At 46.1% G+C, this 19901-nt stretch overlaps 1 protein-coding gene across 11 annotated transcripts in view; it reads right to left on the bottom strand.

Moving 5' to 3' along the window:
• Window positions 1-738: 738 nt before the first annotated feature.
• Window positions 739-19901, bottom strand: part of phf21ab (PHD finger protein 21Ab) — a 31488-nt gene continuing 12325 nt past the window's right edge. The window contains exons 8-19 of one of the 11 annotated variants that reach the window (XM_070971639.1): window positions 19476-19715; window positions 17513-17602; window positions 15448-15786; window positions 15014-15133; window positions 14886-14937; window positions 14723-14802; window positions 13769-13829; window positions 10996-11018; window positions 10214-10369; window positions 9797-9872; window positions 9594-9697; window positions 739-7586 (exon numbers count right to left, since the gene is read on the bottom strand). In XM_070971639.1, coding sequence (XP_070827740.1) covers window positions 6795-7586; window positions 9594-9697; window positions 9797-9872; window positions 10214-10369; window positions 10996-11018; window positions 13769-13829; window positions 14723-14802; window positions 14886-14937; window positions 15014-15133; window positions 15448-15786; window positions 17513-17602; window positions 19476-19715 — 2133 coding nt within the window. In that variant the 3' untranslated portion in view covers window positions 739-6794. Of the gene's footprint in view, window positions 7587-9593; window positions 9698-9796; window positions 9873-10213; window positions 10427-10790; window positions 10898-10995; window positions 11019-13768; window positions 13830-14722; window positions 14803-14885; window positions 14938-15013; window positions 15134-15447; window positions 15787-17512; window positions 17603-19475; window positions 19716-19901 lie in introns of all 11 variants that reach the window. The other 10 variants (XM_070971631.1, XM_070971634.1, XM_070971633.1 and 7 more) reach the window with 10 other exon arrangements.

Below are 19901 nucleotides of genomic sequence, written 5' to 3'. Positions count from 1 at the left end.
GAAAATTCAGAAGAGACATAAATACAGACTGTTGTTTCTGTGAGGACACATCTGTCTCGGCATTGCTCTCCTACAAAGAAACTTTGGAAGGATTTCAGCAGATTCATTACAGACTGTTTCCAAAGACTTTTCTTTATCTTGGGAAAATGTTGTTTTCTGCTTTTACAAGGGCTCTAAGAAAGAGGAAAAGGGTTTTTTTTTTCCTTATAAACCTGTTAAAAATTTGGCTAAATTTTTTATTCATAAATGTTAATTCAGCAACAACAACAAAAAAACCCAAAACAATTTTATTCATTTTCTGCTCTGACAACAAAAAGCTGTCTTATGCTCTGCTCTAGATGTTTTTGTGTAATGTCAGGACATATGGACATATCCGCTGGCAACTCTACTACATGCTCTTTGTTTGTATGCTGTTTTTGTATACTTTACTGTTTTTTCAATAAAATGTAAAACAACAACAACAAAAAACATTCAGACTATTAAAATAAAAAGGAGAAAATCCTCACAGTTGAAAAGATAGAACCATGAAAACAAACAAACAAAAAATATGTTTCTTCAATTATTTCATGAGGTTTGGCAGAATAAAAAATAAAGTGTGATAACATGTGGATTACATGTTCTCAGGCCTCTGAATTGTTGGTGATTTAATTAGTGAACAAATACTGAAGCCAGTCAGTGAATTTCATCCAGATGTTTCTCACTCCAGCTGTTCATAAATAAAAACCAGATGAGACATGCTGCTTTTCACAATTTATTAACAAAATGATAAAATAAATAAATACAAATTGATCAAATGCTCCTAATATCAACTCCTCCCCATGTTCCCTACAGTATTTCCTAAACACTGCATACAAAGAATTCATCACAGAAGAGGCTCAATACAGAGGTAAGAATCCCACCAGACCAGTCACAATGTCAGGCCAACAGAAGACACATCTGGAACAGAAGTCAAAAAAATAAACACATTCCTTTCCAAAATCATTATGAAAAAATACAAACAATTATACAAATATTCAGATTGTGTAATTACCAATTTACACATTATTCAGCACACCAGGTGAACTTTTTCTTTATTCATATCGCTACAATGCATCTCACCAAATGGAAGATAAAAAAAGACTTCTTTTATTTTTTATTTAATATTTTTTGCACTCAACACACCCCAATGGAATTAGCTGTGGATGAGGTAAGAAGCTTCAGGTGTACAGTTGGGTCCGGACAGGATGGATGGCGAGTGGTAACAACGGGTTGATGTCATGTATCGACAGAATACTAGAAGGCCACAATCATGACTTGATCGCTCTAAAAGTAAAAAGTGAAAAGACTCGAGTCGGACTGGACTACTCCACCACAGAGGGACCTGGAGGTGAACATTTCCAATGCATATAAGACTTCCTCCGATACGAACTGAGCAGCTGTCAGCTGCCGACGCCTCGGTCCTCTTGGTGAATGCACACCATGCTGATGCAGAAACTAATTTCCAAATGATATGCACCAACTACACAAAAGGCTTCCAAACAGAAATGCACAATTGCAGTGTTCTTTGGATAAATTCATTTTAGAGATTGACTTAATAGAAACCGAGGATTTTCTGCAGAATAATACAATGACACACTCGAGACATTTAGATCACCCCCCCCACAGCCCTGCTGGGATCCCGACATTCAGCATGGTGCATCAGCCAAGCTCAACGTAAAATCTAAACCAAGGAGCCAAAACCTTCGCAGCTCCGTCCATAAACACGATGTCAGGAAGAAATGTTTTCGTTCTGAAGTGGAGGGCTAGCGCACTGTTCGACACCTAAACTGCACACGTTGGCATCAGGATGCCAGAATGTTCAAAGAAAAAAGGTGACTCAAGATTCACATAAAAACTTAAAAAACAAAAGCAAATGCATATTAAAAAGGTTTGACAAATCTTGTATAAAAATTTGCATAAGAAGGCATGCGTTCCACCAGACTGAGTGGACAGATGTTGCTAATTGGGTCTAAGTCTGCCCATCAGGTGCAGGTTAGTTTGTTCAGTCCAAATGCACACAGGCTCCGGCTCACATGACCTGATTTAGCAAACTCATCCCTCCTCCAAACACAAGAAGAAGAACCACAGCACAGAGGGAACGAAGAACGAGTCAAAGGAAAACAAAAGGGCTCGCGTCCCGACCGGGACGGACCGGTCGGGACCAGCACACATCGAGGAACTCAAATCCGGAGCCAGATTCGTGACGGCCATTCATGCTGCTGATGGATCCCATTTTTACACTCTGATAATAATACTGGTCAAACCAAAAGTGCATCACTAAACGACTGGCTGTCACACCGAGCACGATCTCATCATCAACAATCCCTCTTTGGAGCGTTTTATTGACCACGACGACCGCCGGCGCCACATTTTCACCAAACCACCTCTGAGCTTCGCCAGCGCCTGAAGTCATTTTTTTTTCCCCTTAATGTAAAAGTTAATCACGTAAAAAGGAAAATAAAACACATTTAAGGCAACTCCTATAATAAACAACAACAAAACACTATGTGGTCAATCTAAACGGCATAATATGAAATGCAGTTTCAACTTGCATTGACTACTGGCAGCCTGAGGTGAAGGGACCGGGTTTGTGCTCCGGAGAGAGGGGGAGCTCGGCGGGATGGGACAGACCGGAGGAGGGCGGGTTGGACGGGAGGGTTAGTAAGGTTCTACAAGTCACAGTGCAAGTCAAGAGACAAATATTATCTGCTGTTTGAAGAAAGGCACTCGAGGTACCTACTGTACAGAGGGAAAGGTCCAGTTTGTCTGGAACACAAGTTCGGGCTCGTTCAATGAGAAACTTGTTGAGCGAAGCGACTGGGTGACTACTCTGCTCGATCCGTGAAAGAACGCAGGCTAACGTGTCGAAAGAAGAACATCCACCCGAGTGAGCCGACAAACAACAAAACACACAACGAATGGAGAAGGAGTTGGGGACATATTAGTTGCCATTTTCTGTTAGAATTTCAGTCTTTTCCTTCCATGTTCAAATGGCTAAACTCTTCCTAAGAGACAAGTACATTTATGAGACAACACTGTGGCCAAACATGTGGAAATGTTCCAGAGATTTTCTCGGATTACTTTTTCTGGGATCTTCTGAATGAAGGCAGTTTGTACAGCTGATGTCAGAAAATTAGGTGTTGTATCAGATATGTTGATTCAGTTCAAAGAGTCCATATGATATGACAAACAGACACCTCTAGCAGCTTATTTTATAGTTGCCCAACAACATATTCACCCCCACAATCCGAGAACTCTCACTATAGGACGTCACCGTCAGGAATCTATCAATAAAAACTCTTTGCTTCATGAGGCACATTGAGCCTACAGCCATGCTAGCAGCCCCATTCAGCTCAGCCAAATGCTAATATCAACATGCTAACATGCTGATGTTTAGCAGGTATGATGTTCACCATTGTGGTTACCATGTTAGCACGCTAACATTTGCTAATTAGCATTAAAGTACATCTGAGGCCCTCATCAATAAAAAGAGATAATCTTCTACATAAAACATCTACTTTGAAGAGCTGAACACCTTCCACTCAGGGGTCAATGTGCTTTTGGACAACCACAATTTAAGCAAAAAATGCTCCAATATTGCAAAAAGAAAGAAAGAAAGAAAGAAAGAAAGAAAGAAAGAAAGAAAGAAAGAAAGAAAGAAAGAAAGAAAGAAAAACATTCCAGCACAACCAGAGGCACCGTTAATGAACAGACCAGAGTTTGTTAATGCCCCGTACCCAACAAGAAGCCAGAAGTCATGATCAGTTCACCAGACAAAGACACACCCCAACTGACAGCCACCAAGCCAACGAAGAACAGCATCACATTTCAGCCCAGACATGCTCCAGAAAGAAAAGAGATGCACTAGTCTAACAGTGAGGGGACGAAGGGGTTTCTGAGTCAGACACCCAACAAGTCCGCCCCACAGACATGAACTAGACTTGAGCCTAAATGTCAGACAGAGGTTTGTATTTCCTCCTAGAAAAATATTGGCAATGTGGGGATAAGTCACATCACAACAAAGAGATGCATACTCTGTTTAATTCCATATTAACATACAAAAAGCTCTTCAGCACTTCTTTGTAATGCAGCAAGCTTGTGCTTTTATCTCAGGATTTGTGGTATTTTCCTCAGCAATCCATCTGAAGGAGCAGGTTCATACTACAAATCCTCCATTTCAAGGAAAAAAAGTTCCTTTAATGTTATTGTTTAATAAGCTCTCCTGTCTCAATCTGGGGACCTCCAGTTTCTGAAATGGTAGCATCCATATCTTACAATGCCAATGATTTGATCTTTCAATACAGTAAGTGGACTTGTCCCTGCTGAATTTGGATACAACATCATTTTGGCAGTTCAGGATTCAACAGAAATGTACATAATGCAAAGATCACCACTTCAAAAAGAGGATTCGTTTCTGTGTTGATAATGCTAGTCCAGCAGGTTCAGGAACAGAAAGCACTTATTCTGAAGACTAGGAAGACCTGAATATCTTTTCCTATAAAAAGAAACACAGCCCAGATATAGTTTGTGTGTGTTGACATTGCAATATTGCAATTTCACATTTAGTGCTCACAGTTGACACACTTAACTCACGAATGAAAACTCAATCACTACACTTGACCGACACCACTGAAAACATCTGTTAGGCTACCGCGCCTGTTTGACCTCGTCCCCCATACCTGCTGAGCACGACGCTCAGCGTCTCCTCGGCCTGAGCTCAGGGATACAAGTGGGGAAAGAGACGGGGGAGGGGAAGAAGGGCTTGTCGGTTGGTAGGGGACGTTTGGTCACTGGTCAACTGGGAAGGGACAGAACCTGGAGTGACTGTCAGGGTTGCTAAGGTTCCAGAAGGAGGTCGAACTGGGGAGGGTAAGTTTGGGTTTGAGTCACTAGGGGAAGGCTGCTGGGTTTTATTTTTGTTCAATAAACACGGTTTCAGTCGCAGGCTGATTTGGAAGTTAGGGATTTCAGTACTGGACAGCATCTGAAAATCATGTCCTCGCAACTTTCCCAGCTTCTCAATTGAGCAGGGACGGCATTTGACATTTTTTGGACGTTTCTGTTTGGATGACACTTGGCACAAACTAGGTTTGAAGCATACTGAACCCTTTTGGGTTTCAGAGGGAGGACACATTAGACTCTGGTGGACAGGGGAAGGCAGATTTGTGTTTTAGTCACGAGGGGAATGTTACCGTTATTGGTCGATAGGAGGTTATTATTAATTATTTATTGAGATATTAAGTTAAGACAGTTTAAGTCATTGGTTGATGAAAAGTTGGGGACACTGGTTTGAAGGTCCCAGTGCTTCAAATGAAGTGTGTGCTGGATTGCCCAGTCTCTCACCCCCACAGACCTTTCTGACGAAAGGAGGCGGCGCATCTGGAAATTTTTGTAAATTTCTTAAATCGACAATCCACCAGGTGTTGAGATGGTGAACGACCAGGAAGTGTACTCCGTTAACGCCATATTGAGGATTAATTGGATCTCGCAGCTCACTACGACAGCAGGCTTTTCACTTTGCTGTCCAGTGGGGGCACTGGGGGAGGTAAGTCCAGGTCAGTTTCTAGGATCCATCGCATCTCGTTCGTCTCTACAACAACGAGCTTTTCACCTCAACTTCCAGACCACACTTTGTACAAAGCGTTGATCTGACGCAAACTTCAACCTTCTGGATCAAAGAGGAAAGGTCACATTGGTTTGAGTGGGGAGGTTAGGGAAGTTGCTTTAAAGGCGTCAGTATGCTTCAAACAAAGTAACCACACTCCCCCACCAACAGAAACCAACAATCACACACACTAAAGCAGCGATTGGCCATTTGACATATAATGAGAAAGTCGGTATGGTTTCAATCTCTCTTTTTTTGTATAATTACATTATCATCACTAATTCCTTCGAGGACCGACTCATATTGTGTGCTGTTACCCTTGAATCCGTCTCATCTCCCCCCTCAACAGCCAGCTTTTCACCTCGTCCTCTCGTCTGGCCGTCCAGAACAGTTCTAAACACTTTTGATGCGTTCATTCAACACGTAGTATGAACTAGTTCGTTCAAAGCATACTGAACCGCTGGGGCTCCACATTAGATCGCTTTCGTTGACTGAAGATGGTTTAAGTTGTGGGTTAACGGGACATTTGGGAAATCAGGGAAGTCAGTTTCAGATGGGTAGGAGCAGCGGTTGGTGGTTAGTTGACTGGGAAGGGCAATAATTACTGGTTAAGGTTTAGGGTTGTTCAAAGGAAGAGGAGATCAGGGTCTTGGGACTGCAGAAGGTAAAGGTTGTTCACATTAAGTTGGCAAGGACGAGGGGATGGACAGGTTCTCTTTTCAGGACGCATACTCTATCACAACACTGCTTTTTTAGACCAGGAACCCCTGACAGACGTTTGGTTTCATGTTCTTGGTTTTCTCTGTACCCATGTGAGCCCATCTCCCCACCCCACAAGAGAACACAGGGGCCACTATAACAGGCACACACTGGTGTGATGATGAATTAAATCTCCCTTTGAGCATTCCCACCACTGATGTCTATCACTAATTGGCATGATGACACTGGTACGTAAGCCTCCCTGTACCCCATCTCTGTGAGTGGAACAGCCTACGTCTTCCCAGAGCCACGTGACTTGGGCTGTATATCTACCATTGACACAGTCTGACAATACAATGCAAACAAACAACATTTATACAGATTGGCAACTTCAGGGCACCGTATGGTGCAAGCAAAAGTCTTTTTTTTTTTATATATATGTTTGAATTCCCGCAACTCAAGAGACATAGCATTACTTTTTATTGTCCAAACTGCTGACAAGAGCTGGCAAAGAATGCTGGGAGGGTTCTGAGGTTTTGCTGTTGTTGTTGTTGCTGCCGTCACTGTCAGTGATCTCCTCCTGTTTCTTCTCCACCGCTGTCTCTGGAGGGTTGACGGAAGCCATCTTGTCCTCAGAGTTGGTGGTGGCGTTGGTGGCGCAGCCGCCTGCGGGGCTGCGATCAGGGCAGGCTGGCTCGGCCGTACCGTTGGTGGTGGCAACGGTCGGAACTGCTGAGGAAGCAGGAATGTCAACCAGCAGAGCTGCCTCAGTCTCAGGCTTGGCCCCGGCCTCTGCCTGGACACCAGTCCCTGCGTCACCCCCTCCGCCTTCCACTGCCCCGACACCGGGCTCTGCCTCGCCCCCTGCCCCCGCACCCGCACCAGGGCTGTCGTCTGCCGTTAGGACCGCGTCGTCCTCGGCGACAGCCTGGCCGTCAGCGTCTCCTCCCGCTGCTGCGGTTGTCTGGTTGTTCCCTGCAGCTCCGTGCTCCTCATGTTTGTCGTTTCCATCGGTGCTGCTGCTGGCGGAGGAGCTCCCAGCCTTCACTTTCTCTACAGAGTTGGCTTCTGGTGCAGCTTCAGGGCCGGCTGCCGCCTCAGCACTGTCCTGGACTCTGGCACTGAAGTCCTTAGCCTCTGTCTCTGCCAGAGCTTGGTTGAAATTGAAGGCTTGGATGAGGCGAATCAGGTGTTTGACTTTGTCCAGGGAAAGCTGCATCTCTTTCTGACGAGCCAGGATAGTGTTTTTGGTCTCCATACATTTCTGATGGAAGAAGAACACACCAGATTTTACTCAGAGAATTACAAGAGCGAAACACAAAGGTTTTGGGTTGCAGCCTTATTAAACTTAAAGTCTGAAATGCTGCATTTTGTGACGTCACGGCATCCTGAAGTACACCTGCACATCAGTGAGGCAAGGTGAGAAGGTGAACCACTACAGGTCAGCAAAGACACGATTTTCAGAGGAAGAAGCAGACGTTTGTACTCTGAGACCACTGAATGAGACACTGACTTTGGCCTTTGTTCAAGTTACCAATGGAGCAAATGCTGAAAACCACGTATCTCCAGATCAGGGTTCTCATTTATAAAGCACACACTCACAAGCAACTATAAACGCCTGCTCATGGAGGTGCTGGTGGGGGTGGAGGTCAGAAAGCTCACACTGTTTTGAGGCCAGAGCAGCACAAACAAAAGAAGATGCAGCGTGTGGAAACGTGTTGCTGTGCAGTTACTGCAGAGAGCCCGTCTGCTTGGTGGAGACAAGAGCACACCTGAGCTCACACCGCTGGAAACACCTACAGCCTCAATGTTCAGCTCAGGACTGGTCAAGAGGACATGGAGTGTAAGGTCGCTGGCTTTACAGCAAATGCATGAGAAGCATCATGAGACAACCTGGCTTCAATGCATCACCTCAACATCTGTGTCAGGTTTGTTTCTACAGATCATAACGTTTGTGTGGGAGGTGGCTCCTGGTGATTGAGCTGAACTGAAGGATGAAGAGTTCCTTCATGTCTTCCTCAGCTCAGTAAACTCTATAAAAGCCTCTTGGATCAGCTGAAAAAGCTTCGTCACAAAGCTGAAAACAGCCTGTTTTTGGAGATACGAGGTTCTGACAGGACGCCGCGCTGCAAACATGATGATCTCATAGAATCTGAAGCATTGATGAAGATGAATGAACACATGAACGCAGCAGGAACATGAATGAACACATGAATGAACACATGAACGCAGCAGGAACATTAATGAACACATGAATGAACACATGAACGCAGCAGGAACACTAATGAACACATGAATGAACACATGAACGCAGCAGGAACATGAATGAGCACATGAACGCAGCAGGAACATGAATGAACACATGAACGCAGCAGGAACATGAATGAACACATGAATGAACACATGAACACAACAGGAACATGAATGAACACATGAATGCAGCAGGAACATTAATGAACACATGAATGAACACATGAATGCAGCAGGAGCATGAATGAGCACATGAACGCAGCAGGAGCATGAATGAACACATGAACGCAGCAGGAACATGAATGAGCACATGAACGCAGCAGGAACATGGATGAACACATGAATGCAGCAGGAACATGGATGAACACATGAATGCAGCAGGAGCATGGATGAGCACATGAACGCAGCAGGAACATGGATGAACACATGAATGCAGCAGGAACATGGATGAACACATGAATGCAGCAGGAGCATGAATGAGCACATGAATGCAGCAGGAGCATGAATGAACACATGAATGAATACATGAATGCAGCAGGAGCATGAATGAACACATGAACGCAGCAGGAACATGAATGAGCACATGAATGCAGCAGGAACATGAATGAACACATGAACGCAGCAGGAGCATGAATGAGCACATGAACGCAGCAGGAGCATGAATGAGCACATGAATGCAGCAGGAACATGGATGAACACATGAATGCAGCAGGAACATGGATGAACACATGAATGCAGCAGGAACATGAATGAACACATGAACGCAGCAGGAGCATGAATCCACAGACAGCAGAGAAACACTCTGACAGGAACACTTCACTCACACCATGAGTTTACTTCAAGTGCTCTGAGTACATTCAGCTGATAATACTCACATACTTTGACCTGAGTAACACAGTGAGGTATTAGTACTTTTACTGCAGTAAAGGATCTGAATCCTGAGCCCATGAACGCGGTGTTTGCTCTGAGCTCTTTGGGGCGTTGTCACGGCGTCGCTGAGCTGCTGCATCGTGTTTCTTACCGTTATCGAGTTGCTGAGCTGTTTGACTCTCTGCTCCAGCTGCTCTCGCTCCAGTTTGAGTTCAGAACTCCATTTCATCAGTTTCTGCTTCTCCTCTTCTTTAGCTGCAGCAGTGAACAATAAAACCAAAGCATTAATGTCACCGCTGAACCGTCCACACGCGTCCTGCAGACGTGCGAGAGCAGACGAAAACCTGAAGTCACCTTCTTTGTAAGCGATGTAGGAATGAACTATGGCCAGGGTGCCGGGCCAGGGAATGGCCTCTTCCTTTTTCAGGATCTGGAAAAGAGACTCGCAGTTGTCACAGAGGCCGAGACTCAGAAAAGATCTGAAGAAGACAAGTTTAGCCGCCACCCTGCGGTGAGGCCGAGGGACAAGCAATGGAGTGGATGATGTGAGATGCCAATCTTTACTGACACAATGAATGGGACAGAAGCACAACAAAACAATACTGCATCATGTATATGCTTACAAAGGATTGAACAGTCCTAACGTTCAGCACGCTGTCAGCAGAAGCACTTTTTACAGTCAAGTACAGCTACCGGCCCTGATCGGCCCCTCTCTGGACTGCGGTACCCCCTTCCCCCTGACTCAGGATCGGCCTCGGGCGCTGCGGTTACCTGATCTTGACATTTTGGACAGATCCACATGCCTTTAGGAATGGTTTTCAGGGGTGGATCCAGGCAGTCCAGGTGATAAACACGAGAACACGTGTCGCACATGAGCAACTGGCCACTGCGTCTGCACACAGTGCAGAAATCCTCGTGGATGTCTCCCTGCGAGGAAGAATTGGACCAATCAGTTTCCCTGCCCAGCTGAGCCCCACCAACCATCTGCGGAGAGGCAGGGGGAGGCACCATCATCTGGTCGGGTTTAGTTTACAGTTGGCCTGGTTTTAATGTCTAATGGACATGGTGTTAATTAACCCACAGAAAAGTTACTTGACATTTGGGAGTTAGGATGTGTTCTAGGAGTTATTCATGGATGCTCTGGGCTACAGGACACTGTTCACTTTGTAAGGCTGAATAAAGTAAAAATCAACTGATGACTGATGAGAATCACATGGAGACAACAAACTCATGAACGTGTTGTGGAGGTCTCGGGGTGCAAATGATCGACAGGGCTACTGGGCCAATAGGACTGTGTGTGACGGGGTTCCAACCCTCTGAACTGTCCGTCTCCCCCATCGTTACTTACATCCCCAGAGCTGGGGCTGGGCAGGGGGAGGGGATGGACAGGGCTGGAGGGGGAGGTCGGGGTGAGGCTGCCCAGCTCCGGGACGCTGCTGTATTTGGGTGGGCGACCTGGGTGAAATGAGACAGACAACAAAGACGGAAAACAAAGAAAAAAGAAAGATGGAGAGGGGGGAAGAAAACAAAAACAAACAGTCTGTATGACATACCTTGGAAAGGGAGTCTTCGTTGGCTAGCATGAGGCAGGGGAGCGGTAAGGGAGGAAGAGGAGGAAGAGGAGGAGTCAGAAGCACAGACAGCAGTGTTAGTGCAGGAGACTGGCTCCACGCAAGCTGAGGCCAAGCACTAAACAACCTACGGTCGACCATGAAGCGCGCGACGCGTGGATGAGTGTCAGATGTCAACACACCTCATCAGCCGTCCACACCGAGTCTGCCGGCGGCCGCCAGCAGGGCTGCGGCCGCAGCTTTATCCCCGTCTCTGAGGACTCGTCTGCACGTTTGATTAACTAAGACAAAACTCTGTGATTCATTACTGCACAGGCACGTTTTCCAGCGACTGAGGCACATGTGTGCAGAGGTGGAGACAGCTGAGCAACACTTCTTACAGCATAACAATCAGCCTGTCAGAGCTCTCAGGAGGAAAAACTCGTTTGTCTGACGTTTCTTTAGCGCTGACGTCAGCTGATCGATCAGCCTCGCCGGTTCATCCGGCTCCAACGTTCAGCAGATCGTCCAAAGTCAGACATCTTACAGGCATTTCCTGTTTCCCTGAAATGAGCCAATGGGGCCTGTGAAATTATCTTGGCTTTTATCTGTGTCATTTAAACTCCCTCCAGCTTCCTGAAAGTACATTCAGGCTGCTGATGTGATCAAATCTGACACTGCGAGTTACGTGTGATTTTAGTCTTTTCTCTGTAAAGTCAGATGGACGATGTGGAGACAGAACTCAGAGTTAAACCTCGTCAGTTAGTCACTGAACAGAGAGAAACCTGGTGAGTGGAAACTTCGTCAGGTGTGAAGTAATAAAAGCTAATTGCTGTTAGTCGTGTTACTCCTTAACATTCACACGAGTCTGTGAAAGCAGAGAAACTGTGGATTTAAGAAGCAGAAGAAACGCGCCTCAGACTCTCTGATCTCTGATCACTGAAGCAGCTACAAGCAGCTTTTCAAGACCTTCACACCAAGAGGAGCCACGAGGAGCCACGAGAAGCCACGAGGCTCCTCGAGGAGCTGCGAGGCGTCATGAGGAGCCACAAGGAGCCTTAAGGACCCATGAAGAGCCACGAGGAGCCACGAGGCGCCTTGTACAGCTCATACCGCTCGTGTCCACAGGGGGCGCCAAATCAACCTGACATGAAAGCTCCTTGTAGCTGCTGTAACTCGTGACGTTCGACAGATATTTTAGGTGAACTTTCAGGTAATTCTGCTTCAGATTCCTACAATTCCCAGGATGCCTTTCAGCAATCTCCAGGGAAGAGAACAGGTGTGAAGGTTCAACCGGGTTTATACTTCTTGATCAGGCATTCCAGAGGTTAGAAACCAGCACAGAACAGGAGGCGATTCACTGTCTCTGAGCTGCAGCTGAAGATCAGTCTCACTTTTAGAGCAAATGATTCAACTTTAACTTATTTTGTTTGACCAACAGTCCAAAACACACAGACGGTATCAAGCAGCCGGTCATGTGAACACTTCCCCGATTCATCAAAAAACTCCATCATGCAGCTCCTGAAACACTGTCCAAGTACTTCTTCTTGTATTTCCTTGTTTCAGCTCTGTGTTTACGTTCTGAGGCGGCTCTGACAAACAAGCATAAACCCGGTTTTAGACGTTAGACCCGACTGAAGCGACAGGAAACAGAGCAGGAGGAAGGCAGAAGACTCGTTTACAGCGTGTAGTTAGTACAGAGCACCAGGTTAGAGTCTGATCTACTGAACATCTACTGTGTGTCTACTGAACATCTGCTGAACATCTGCTGAACATCTACTGAACATCTACTGAACATCTACTGAACATCTGCTGTGTATCTACTGAACATCTACTGAACATCTACTGAACATCTGCTGAACATCTACTGAACATCTGCTGTGTATCTACTGAACATCTACTGTGTGTCTACTGAACATCTACTGAACATCTACTGAACATCTGCTGAACATCTACTGAACATCTACTGTGTGTCTACTGAACATCTGCTGAACATCTGCTGTGTATCTACTGAACATCTACTGTGTGTCTACTGAACATCTACTGAACATCTACTGAACATCTGCTGAACATCTGCTGTGTATCTACTGAACATCTACTGAACATCTGCTGAACATCTACTGATCATCTACTGAACATCTACTGTGTGTCTACTGAACATCTACTGTGTGTCTACTGAACATCTGCTGAACATCTACTGAACATCTACTGTGTGTCTACTGAACATCTACTGATCATCTACTGAACATCTACTGTGTGTCTACTGAACATCTACTGATCATCTACTGAACATCTACTGTGTGTCTACTGAACATCTACTGAACATCTACTGAACATCTACTGATCATCTACTGAACATCTACTGTGTGTCTACTGAACATCTACTGAACATCTACTGAACATCTACTGATCATCTACTGAACATCTACTGTGTCTACTGAACATCTACTGAACATCTACTGAACATCTACTGAACATCTGCTGAACATCTGCTGAACATCTACTGAACATCTACTTTTCTGACTCTACCAGTGTCAGGTTAAAGTGCCCGACTCTTCTCTTCTCTGACGTTGTTCATTGACTCTTCCTCTTCTGTGATGCTGACCTTTATTTTCTGGCTCTACTGGATCTTTATTCTACTCTCATGTACATTTCTCTGCCTCTCTCTGTTTCTATTCTACATCTGACTTCTTCTCCAGTGTGTTTCTACCAGTTCTTGCTGGTCTACCAGCAGCAGCTGCCGTCTTTGACCTGTGGATCAGTGTTTCATACGGACCTCTCTTCCTGGTCCCCTGGTGCAAAGGGCTGTTCAGGTAACTCACTGCACTCTTTTTCCTCTGAAACACAAGAGAAAGAAACAACATGTCAGCTAAATATTAATGTGACCACTGTGAGAGAGAGTGAGTGAGTGAGTGAGTGAGTGAGTGAGTGAGTGAGTGAGTGAGTGAGTGAGTGAGTGAGTGAAATACATTGTCACAACCTTCAGGTAAGAGTGTGTGTTGCAGCAGGAAAACGTGAAAATGTGAACACACTGTTTTTTTAAGTGTCTCCCACATGTTCAGACATCAGCCTGAAGGAATTTTAATAGGCTGTTTGAAGTCACGTGACATTAATTCAGACGGAGGGCAGGAAGTGAAAACTGTCATGGTGACGTTACATTACGGTTGTTTGCTCTGTAAACCGCTCGCGAAGGTCCAATGAGACATCATTGAAGACGTGGATCGTCTCGAAACGAGACAGGTACGTTATTTACATTCAGCTGTCTTATGTGAAACATTAACGCTGCTTTAACAAGTGTTTGTCGCGTTGTTTGTAGCTGTCTCTTTAAATCTATCAGCACAGATTTAAAACAATAACTAATGTTAGCACTTCCATCATTAGCCGACTCGGCTCCTCCTGACCGTGGCAATTAACAAGACATTTTTTCCCGAGTTTTTCGGTCAATTTCTTACATTCTTCCCTCTTATGAACAATTTGATCCATCTGAGCCACCGTAAACGAAGCAAACATCAGCAGTGTTTTGAGTGTGCGTTAAAGTGCTTCCTGCCCTCCATCTGCAGTTAGCGCAACAACAAAAGAGTGACGTGACGCCATCTGCAAAAACCTGTTAAACTATTGTCTGAATTGGAGAAATTGCCATGAATGTGCATGATGTTGGGATGTGGCCCTTCGCCTCCTCTTGCTTTGACAGGAGCTTCGTGTTTCTGAAGGTTTAAAGCGTTTCCTGTACCTCGGGCTCAAACACGGCTCCGCTGTACACCGGGTTGGCCGTCGTTCTCCTCTTCCTCTCCTGTCGTTTGCTCTGAATTTCTGAAATGAAAAACATTCAAGTTTGAGGCAGAAACCCTCCAGCAGCAGCTTCAGATCCTCCAGGTGAGCGAACAGTCACTCACCTTCCAGGTGATCGTGTGTTACGAGGCCCAAAGACACCATGAAGGCCAGTTTCTGCAAGAGAAAAGAGTTTAAGATGAGAAGCTGAGAGCGACAGCGAACCATCGCAGGCCAGGCGCCTCTGCAGTACCTCTGGGTTCTCCTCTTTCTTGGGTCTGGGAGGAGGAGGAGGAGACAGCGGAGGAGTGGAGGAAGAGGGGAGGCTGACGGCGACCTTTTGCTCTGCTCCACCTCCTGATTTAACAGTCTGCTGATAGAGAGAGGGGACGAGGAGGAGGAGGAGGAGGAGACAACAGCAGCTGTGAGTGAGAACGACAGAAGTCATCCAGAAACAATCGGAAAGAAAAGAGGATTTTATTCTCGTGTGAAGTTAAAAAGAAAACCTTTCTCCTTCTCCTCATCTGAAACATCAACAGACGAGAAGAAGAGCCACAGTGCAACCACTGAGCCTCCCATAGAACGCAACAGAAAACCTGACGTCTGCTGAGTGTTGTATATATCTGCTGTGTGTACATCTTGTGTGTGTGTGTCGTCACGCAGGTACACATCAGGTAGTACTTGTACCTTGGGCTCAGTGGTCAGGCTGCTGATTTGGATTGGGGCAGGGGTCGGGGCGGGGACAGGGGTGGTGTTGGGTGCCTGGGCGGGGCTGGCGAGGCGGGTGGGTGTAGCGGTGACCGGCGTGGTGATGACGATGCCCGTCAGGGGGGTGGAGCCGGTCTTGCTGCAGGGCTGTCCGTTAACGATGCGGACCTGGTGGATGGGGGCCGCCGATGGCAGCGAGGACGACAGCTTGGTGGCCAACATGACGGGCCTCTGGATCAGCTGGGGGGCCGCCATCATGGGCGGGGGAGGAGCCGGGGCGATGGGGATGTTGGTGGGTGTGGCCGCTTTTGGCCTGACCTGGTGACAACAAACAGCCAATCAGAAAACAACATCGCAATGACCCAAACGCTGGTTAATGTTACTGTGGAGCTCTGACTGCTCTACTGCTACCACCAGTACAAATACTACTGTCTCTGCTAGTACTGGTACTACAGTACATATACTACTATGACAAATATCCTTCCTGCTTATGGCAGTGCTGCTAATTCATGTGTATAAGCAGATTTTGTATGTTTTCAACTACACTTTGATGAGAACTTTGTTTTTGGAGCAGGACGTAGCGTGATCGTACGATACTTTCCAAACCTGCCCGACAATCACAGCTGTTCATCGTACCAACACTGAACTATGGCTGCAGCTGGATCCTGACACACACACGCTTCTCCTGGACAAACAGAAAAACACTGTGATGTTCATGTTCTTGCTTCTCCCTCAACCCCGAATCAACCCTCCGCCATGAGACGCCGGACGGTCGTCGGCGACGTCCAGAGCTCTACTTCAGCTTTACTTTGAAAGAGGATGTGATCTGAGATGCAGAAACAGGTAAATCACCTGCTCATGAAGCCACACTTATAGACCTCCCCTCTAATCCGACCTGCTCTTCACATCTCTTCTGTCCAAAGTCCAAAATCCAAAGACATTCAGCTCAGTGCTTAAGAAACACCTACAACGATTTTTCAGGTATCATAACAGACTGGCGGAGTCATCGACCAACCGCTGATGCCTGCACAGATGTTACCGTGGCCTCAGCTGGAGGATGATTGCTGATTGGCTGCCTCAGTCTTTAATAAAGAACCACAGAGAGCTCAGCAGCACTCAGACGTCCTCTCTTCACTCTGGACACACCAGCTGGAATCACTTTCTACAGTTTGACCAAAACCTTCTGAAAGCTTCAGACTGATTTCCAACATTAAACTTTTAGGTTTAGCGTTTCATCATTTCCACAAACATTTAGGTCCAAACCCACCTTGGATGTCCCGGCTTCATGGGGTCTATGGCCAACCTACTGAGACACCTACTACTACTACTACTACTACTACTACTACTACTACTGCTTCCATTCTTGTTACTCTAAAGTACTCCTTTTAGTGGTGCTGTTACTGTTCCTTGTGCAGCTCATTTTCTTCTGCCCCAGATGTTCCTTTTGCTATTACAATCACCATAATGACCAGAACTGTAATGGACTAATTATTATTATTACGATCCAAGTCTTTCTGCTTCATTTTGTTCGGTAGGAGCATACCAGAGAGATACTGTTACTTTTACTACTGGTGCAAGTACTACTGCTGCTGCTTGCTACTACCAACTGCTAGTACAGCAACTACTGATGGTGAACGGACCAGAGCTCCCAGTGGCATTACTCAGCACAGGTAAACACCACCAACATGTCTCCACTTAGAGGGTTAAAACACACCAACAGCCAGGAACACAAAATACCAAGAAGCTGCAGGAAAACAAGCTCTCACCACAAAACACACACACGCACACACACGCACGCACACACACAGTCACAGGCAGGAAACCTTGAAAACAACCCGTTCCAGGTAAGTCGGAAAATTAAAAGAGCACAACAAGAGGAGAAGAGATGAGTAGAGGCAGCACAGAGCAAACAATGTTTTAGTGCCACGGAGCAAGGCATGAGTGTTTGCTTTGGTGCACTCCTGCCCTCTGCTGGAGAGTGAGCGAGTCACACACACTGGTCTGAGGGGGTTAGGGTTTGGAGGCGGGTCTTACAAGGACGCACCTGTGGCGGAAAGGTGGGCCGAGGCGTCAGTCTAGGAGGAGGGACAAACTGAGGAACTTTGATTGGCTGGGCGGTGGTGGTGGCCTGCACCTGAGACAAAACCACAGCAGATGTGGATCCATGCTGCTGTTACACGGACACGTCTCTTACTGTTTCACTGACATGTCTGTTACTGTTTCACTGACACTTCTGTTACTGTTTCACTGACACATCTGCCGCTGTTACGCTGACAGGTCTGTTACTGTTACGCTGACACGTCTGTTACTGTTACGCTGACACGTCTGTTACTGTTACGCTGACAGTCTGTTAGTGTTACGCTGACACGTCTGTTACTGTTTCACTGACACGTCTGTTACTGTTACACTGACACGTCTGTTACTGTTACGCTGACAGTCTGTTACTGTTACGCTGACACGTCTGTTACTGTTACGCTGACACGTCTGTTACTGTTACGCTGACACGTCTGTTACTGTTTCGCTGACACGTCTGTTACTGTTTCGCTGACACGTCTGTTACTGTTTCGCTGACACGTCTGTTACTGTTTCGCTGACATGTCTGTTACTGTTACGCTGACACGTCTGTTACTGTTTCGCTGACACGTCTGTTACTGTTACGCTGACACGTCTGTTACTGTTTCACTGACATGTCTGTTACTGTTACGCTGACAGTCTGTTACTGTTACGCTGACACGTCTGTTACTGTTACGCTGACACGTCTGTTACTGTTTCACTGACACGTCTGTTACTGTTACGCTGACACGTCTGTTACTGTTACGCTGACACGTCTGTTACTGTTTCGCTGACACGTCTGTTACTGTTACACTGACACGTCTATTACTGTTATGCTGACAGTCTGTTACTGTTACGCTGACACGTCTGTTACTGTTTCACTGACACGTCTGTTACTGTTTCACTGACACATCTGCCGCTGTTACGCTGACACGTCTGTTACTGTTTCACTGACATGTCTGTCACTGTTAAGCTGACACGTCTGTTAATGTTACGCTGACACGCCTGTTACTGTTATAGGCGTGTCAGGCGTGTTACAGGCGCTGACATGTCTGTTACTGTTTCACTGACACGTCTGTTAGTGTTTCACTGACACATCTGTTACTGTTACGCTGACAGTCTGTTACTGTTACGCTGACACATCTGCTGCTGTTACACTGACATGTCTGTTACTGTTTCACTGACACGTCTGTTACTGTTACACTGACACGTCTGCCGCTGTTACACTGACACGTCTGTTACTATTACACTGACATGTCTGTTACTGTTACGCTGACATGGCTGTTAATGTTACACTGACACGTCTGTTATTGTTACACTGAAATGTCTGTTACTGTTACACTGACACGTCTGTTACTGTTACACTGACACGTCTGTTACTGTTACACTGACACGTCTGTTACTGTTACGTTGACAAGACTGCTGATATCATATTTGCTGTGTCACATAATTCACTAGTGTCACCGCTCTTCCACATATTTCACAAAGTCTTGTGGATGAATTTAGTTGTCTTTCTTTCTATTGTGATGAGGACTTTGTCGAATCATGTTGTGGTTACATTTGCTTTAGACATGTCGAAGTCCTCCTCTGTTGTTGCTGTTACATGAACATGTGGTTACATGAGATAAACTGAAGCTCCATAACATCTTGACTGGTAAGATAACTGGTACTGGTGCTGTCAGATTGGCTGCTAAAAGGCCACCACTTACACCACAGCCAGCCTACTCGAGCACTTGATTAGAGAAACATCCTTCACTTAGAGCAGGGACACTTTTCAACTCTCTAAACCCCCTGAAGGCAGTTTAAAAACCTATAGGTCGACAGACTGCCGTCAAAAAGCTCGTCTACACTCAGAAGCTCTCCTCAGCTCTACAGGTGACAACACATACTGTACAATAAGTCAGATTAGAGGAAGGCGATGATGATGCATGGTGGCGGGAACCGGAGGGTCTTACCACCATGGCATTCTTTGAAACCAGTCGCACGGGTTCTGAGCTCTGATTGGTCAGCTTGCTGGCCACCTGCAGGTTGATGGGGGCGTTCTGCGAGTCGGGTTTGGTGATAGCTGTGGCTACCATAGCGACAGTGGGCGGGCGTTGTGGCAGGACAGAACCAGGTAGGGCAGGCGTGGTGGCAGCTTTCAGCACCAGAGGTAGAGTCTTCGTGGTGAGGACCGGTGTGACTGTCAGAGTCTGCTGAGGGAGAATTTTACCCATGAGACAAAGCAGAGGGAGGCTGAAGGAGCCCACTCTGAGTGCACTGATGTTAACCTGCTTCAGACTACCAGTTTCCTACATTTCCCAGCATGCAATCTGATAAATGAAGGGTTGTAAGCTTGTTACATTGCGGCTACACTGGATTTCTCTCCACATGATCCCTGA

The sequence above is a fragment of the Chaetodon trifascialis genome, chromosome 10 (assembly GCF_039877785.1).
Source record: "Chaetodon trifascialis isolate fChaTrf1 chromosome 10, fChaTrf1.hap1, whole genome shotgun sequence".
Taxonomy (NCBI): Eukaryota; Metazoa; Chordata; class Actinopteri; order Chaetodontiformes; family Chaetodontidae; genus Chaetodon; species Chaetodon trifascialis.
This window is presented reverse-complemented; position numbering and strand designations above follow the sequence as displayed.